At 35.9% G+C, this 5,629-nt stretch overlaps 1 protein-coding gene across 1 annotated transcript; it reads right to left on the bottom strand.

The window, feature by feature from the left end:
• Positions 1-1,546: 1,546 nt before the first annotated feature.
• LOC144968203 (uncharacterized) lies at positions 1,547-5,405 on the bottom strand. Its single transcript, XM_078906322.1, has 2 exons — positions 5,322-5,405; positions 1,547-2,182 (listed from the first exon to the last, which is right to left on the bottom strand). The coding sequence occupies exon 2, from the start codon at positions 2,160-2,162 to the stop codon at positions 1,572-1,574; it is 591 nt and encodes a 196-aa protein (XP_078762448.1). The 5' UTR covers positions 2,163-2,182; positions 5,322-5,405; the 3' UTR covers positions 1,547-1,571.
• Between the last annotated feature and the right edge of the window lie 224 nt (positions 5,406-5,629).

Raw genomic sequence — 5,629 nt, 5'->3', positions numbered from 1 at the left:
CATGTTTATATTAGAGTGTGTGGTGTGTGTGTGTTTGTATGTGTGTGTGTGTGCGTGTAGGTGTGTAGTGTGTACATATGTGTGTGGATAGTAGTGGAATGTGGTTGCGGCGGGGGGGGGGGGGGGGTGGGGAGGAAGAAGGGGGGGGGGGTAAAGGGGTCGGGAGGGGGGGGGGGGAAGGGGGGGGGGGGGGGGGGGGGAAAGGGGGGGGTTATTTGGCCTTTTGCGTTTTGAGCTTGAATTTGTTAGAGTGTCTGCACATTGTCATCAGTTCAGATCTTTTGTTTAAGGTGCTATTGTTTCTGTGGTTGTGTAGTAAAATCTCCAGTTTCTCTGTCAGGCATAAATTGCATTTTCTAGCACCGCATCTGTAGGGGCTGCTTTGCTTGACGACCTCCCAGGTTATTGTTGGTGTTTTTTGTGTGTTTGTACAAAAAACACCAACAATAACCTGGGAGGTCGTCAAGCAAAGCAGCCCCTACAGATGCGGTGCTAGAAAATGCAATTTATGCCTGACAGAGAAACTGGAGATTTTACTACACAACCACAGAAACAGCACCTTAAACAAAAGATCTGAACTGATGACAATGTGCAGACACTCTAACAAATTCAAGCTCAAAACGCAAAAGGCCAAATAACCCCCCCCCCCCTTTCCTCCCCCCCCCCCTTCCCCCCCCCCTCCCCCCTCTTCCCTCCTTCCCCCCCCCCCCCCCCCCCCCCGCCGCAACCACAATCCACTGCAATATCACACACAAATATGTACACACAACACACCTACACGCACACACACACACATACAAACAAACACACACACACACACACACTCATAATATAAACATGAGAGCACATATAATACACATCAAAACTAATCACCACTACACAGCGAAACAACTTTAGTTTGGAGTTTTCTACGGACATGACAAAATGGATTATGCCGACTGAGGAAGTGTGAGAAACACACAGAAACGAGTCGTCTCGGCAAAAAATGTGAGTGAAAATTTACATTATATATTAGCTCTAACCACCATTATCGAGCACTTTCGTACCTACAAGTACCCACCAACACTCATATATATATATATATATATATATATATATATATATATATATATATATATATATATATATATGAAGTTAAAGGTAAACTAGCAAAATGACGACAAACGTATGTCTCGCATTGCTGACGTTTAAAAAATAGTCTTCTCTGGAAAGACACGTATTTACAAATATGGCCGGAAAACTCGTCCTTCACATCGATTTATGAGCCTCATCTTGGCAAAATCTTTGAAACCTCGCGAGGTCCCAGGTTTGAAAGTGAGTTTGTGCCAATATGAGGGTCATTTAATCGATGGATATTTGAAGGGCGAGTTTTCTGGCCATATTTGTAAATACGCTTCTTTCCAAAAAGGGCAGTTAACTGGTTAAATTCAATTTTAGACATCTGATTCGTCCTCATAAAATAACGTTTTTAGACGATTGGTCACAAATTATATTGAATTAAATAGGATTTCGTCAGAAAAGAAACGAAACACAATAAACAAGTAAATCAAGATTTGAAAATTTAATTAAAATCAACCAGCGACTTCTTGTTCAACGCAATCACTGATATTATCGTAAATGTAGCTGTCTTTGGAGACTTGTGTTGATACATTAGAAAAATGATATTCGTACGGCCAGTCGTTTGTATCCCATCGAATAGACAAATATGTCGGCTTCCGCGACCCGAATTCAAGATTCAATCCCTGCACAGAGGTAAACCCATTTGCTACTGAATAAAACCATTTTTCTGTGCTGGGGTTTGGAATCTTTTCAATTATATTCTGGTCAAACGCATTTTTGGGAACGCACCTTTGAAGCCCTTGCAAAAAGGGAAAATCACTTGCCGTGCACGAGTTATCATTGTGTCGTATAATCTGTTTATTCTGGTCGAAGTCGATCATAAGGTATTTGTCATTAGGCATTTTATCAATGTCATAGATGACTGCTCTCTTTTCTGAGAAATCGATTTGAAACTTAGCATCATCGAAAACGTGTTTAATGTATTCGTTGTCCTTAAGGCTGACTCCAATTGAGCCCGACATCTTTTCTGGCATGCAGCTTTTTCCAAGGACAACAGTAGGTACGACGACCAAAAAGAGGACGATTCTCATTCTCATTGTCATTGTTTGAGGAATTAATTTGTCTGAAACACAAATAATATAGCCTTAGTCAGTTAACTGCCGCACTCTGGAATAAACACGTATGTAAAAATTTGGCCAGAAAATTCGTCCTTCAAATATCGATCGATTTAAAGACCGTCATCTTGGCAAAAACTAAGAAACCTGGGACTTCGGGGATGTCACAAGTTTTGAGAGTTTTTACCAAGATAAGAGTCACTTAAATTAATTGATATTTTAAAGACGAGGTATTTGGCGAAATGTTTTCAATACGAGTTTTTTTTTCTCCAGAATATGGTAGTTAACTGGTTAAAGAGATATACGTTTACAAAATAAGGAAATGTTCATTCAACTTCCACAGTTTAAGAAAAAATGGAATAATAAGAAAAGAAGGAAGGAAGTGGAGGTAGAAGAGAAGGAGTAGAAAAAGGACAGAGAGGAGGCGGAGTTAATTATGATGATGATGTTGATGACGACGACGATGATGATGATGATAACGACGATGATGCTGCTGCTGATGATGATGATGATAATGATGCTGATAGTTGAAGTTTTAAAAAATAGCTTTATCTAGGGGTGAGTCCCGGTGGTTCATTTGATAGAGAACTCACTTCACAAGCAAATGGACCAACATAATCCTGGGTGCAGTAGTGATTGCTTTTATTCTGACCCCCCCCCCCTTTCCTTGTCCACCCAGCTGTGATTGAGCAGCTAGTTATGTTTGGTCTGATGGAAGGTACTTCATTTTCGATACACTAGAGTCTTATCCAAAGGATAATGAGCAATTACTATTCTCCGTTTCACGCTATAGAAACCGGGATAAACTCGGCTTTGTTGTTCAGTTTCAGAGTACGGAGGTGTAGGTCAACGGTTTTAATGACTTGTACATTTATTCAGGTCTGGCTTCCGAACGCGATAACGGGCCTAGTTTAACGTTGTTGTGACGGACAATAGTTTGCGTCTTCTTATGAGATTTCCATTACAACAATGAACACATAATATATTGGGTTGAAAGACCTACAAATATTCGCATATTGGTTTCAATGAGTCCCGCTTTAGGCAGCCAAAAAAAAAAAAAGAGTTATTGACAAATTCTCTTTACTCACATTTATTCACAATCTTCGGGCGTTAAATGATTATAATATGGTCGATATAAGCGTTATTTTAGTCTAGAAGGAATAATGGTAGCGCTTAACAGACTGAATGTCTAGCCTTTCATTTTTTGAGACAAAACATGTCTATTAGCTAATGCGTGGTGCGAACAAATCTATATAAGTGTCAATTCACTGTCTCGTTTGAAATAAGTTATTATCAAAATTGGATGAACATTTAAGAATACTTGTATAATCGTCACAACAGCACTTTCACGCCACATCATACTCAAAAACAACATATAAATATAATAATAATAATAATAATAATAATAATAATAATAATAATAATAATAATAATAATAATAATAATAATAATAATAATAATAATAATAATAATAATAATAATAATAATAATAACAATAATAAAAATGACAATAATAACAATAATAATAATAATAATATATATATATATATATATATATATATATATATATATATATTTATATATATACTTTATTCATCCAATAAAAATGGAAAATTCGTTTACAGACGTGGCATACATAAAAATGTATAAACACAAAGTTGAGAATCTATGGCGACAATTTATACACACACACGCACACACACACACACGCATATACATATATATATATATATATATATATATATATATATATATATATATATATTATATACATATATGCAAATGTACAAACATGTAAGAATATACAACCAAGAACCAATAGCAACACTTTATATATTAATTTGATAAATTGAGATAGGCAATACCTCTGGCCTTTAGTCCGAACTTGTGTGTGTATATTTAAAAGATAGTATTTAATTTAAATCACAGTTGGACGTTAAAAATTCGAACATGTGGCAAAAATGAATTAAGGTGACGTGTTGTCTTTGTTTTTATAGATATAAGGCGACGGCTCCTCATGGAAAACTTAATATATTTGCGAAGGGGGTGATCGCCATCCTTCATAACTTTCTCCTTTTTACCCTCCTGTAATACAAGCCAAAGCTTTTGACTTTATTTCCCTCTTTTATTTATTTATTCATTAATTTATATTTTATCTAGTTCTTATTTATCATTATTTTTTTATTTTTTTGCCATTCTTGACTATGTGACTGAATACATTAAGAGGTTGCCCGTGGTCGGTGTTATCCTTGCTGGCCGATTACTCTTTCAGTAATCTTAGTTACTATGTCGTCCGTGATTTTATGCTGATATTGGTAATTAAGATATCTTATATCGTTGATTATGATATACAATTGAAAGAAAACTGCGTTAGTCGCATGATTTTGTTGATAACAAAATATTTCACACTGGACAGTAGATTGATTGTTGGACTACTGCTTATTGCATTACTCGTTTTGTTTCTCGCCTTTGTTTATATCTATGCGCAGTCGTTTTACTGTCTCAGTGTTAGCTTGTATTCGTGCGCACTGACTTTCATTTTTTAAAAGGAAACGTTGAAAGAATGGATGGTAATATGTTGGGGTGATGTAAAAATTACGGTTCTCAACGCTGAGTTGAAATCGTCTATTTTACAGACAGATTTCACGTCGATTTTGAAGGAATTTCTCTTCGATAGAACTCAGAAAAAAAATAAACAAAATAATAATAAAATAGACGTCTAATAATAAAAACGAAGAAATGAATAAAAAGGAAACATGTTACACCTTTATTCCATTGTATCTCAAAACTAACTCGTTCGTCAGATATATATATTTATATATATATATATATATATATATATATATATAGAGAGAGAGAGAGAGAGAGAGAGAGCGAGAGAGAGAGAGAGAGAGAGAGAGAGAGAGAGAGAGAGAGATTCAGATAGACAGACGGGTGGATTAATAGATAGATAGGTTGATAAATAGGGGATAGATAGATTGATAAATAATGATGATGATAATGATGACGAGGACGACGACGATGATAATGATCGATGGTGATGATGATGATGATGATGATGATGATGATGATGATGATGATGAAGGGAATAGATGTGGATAAGAAAATGATAGAGATTATATGTATAACTATTTAAAATGATTTTACCCTTTGGTCTTGCGCTGGCTTTCACTCCTACAGATTATCGACAAAGAATGTCGAACAAAACATAGAAGACGCTTTGCAAACAGCTCCATGGGAACAGGTCATCTGGTATCTGAAACTTATCTATCGTTATCCCTTTAACAGTGGAGGCGGATTGATCCAAATCATAATTTCTCCTATTATTTCTCAAATTATCTGGAGACCGAACCATTTTTCACCAAGAATTTAGTGACAGCGATACGAATCTGGCAATAAAGATATAAATGTGAAAATGGCATGCTACTTCGTTAGATTAGACTAAAATCGAATTC

The sequence above is a fragment of the Berghia stephanieae genome, chromosome 1 (genome assembly GCF_034508935.2).
Source record: "Berghia stephanieae isolate SIO BIC M18660-M18661 chromosome 1, UCSD_Bste_1.3, whole genome shotgun sequence".
NCBI lineage: Eukaryota > Metazoa > Mollusca > Gastropoda > Nudibranchia > Aeolidiidae > Berghia > Berghia stephanieae.
This window is presented reverse-complemented; position numbering and strand designations above follow the sequence as displayed.

Bases quoted from the DNA above. Each gene is read 5' to 3' on its own strand.
- LOC144968203 (XM_078906322.1), bottom strand. From the start codon at position 2,162: ATGACAATGAGAATGAGAATCGTCCTCTTTTTGGTCGTCGTACCTACT.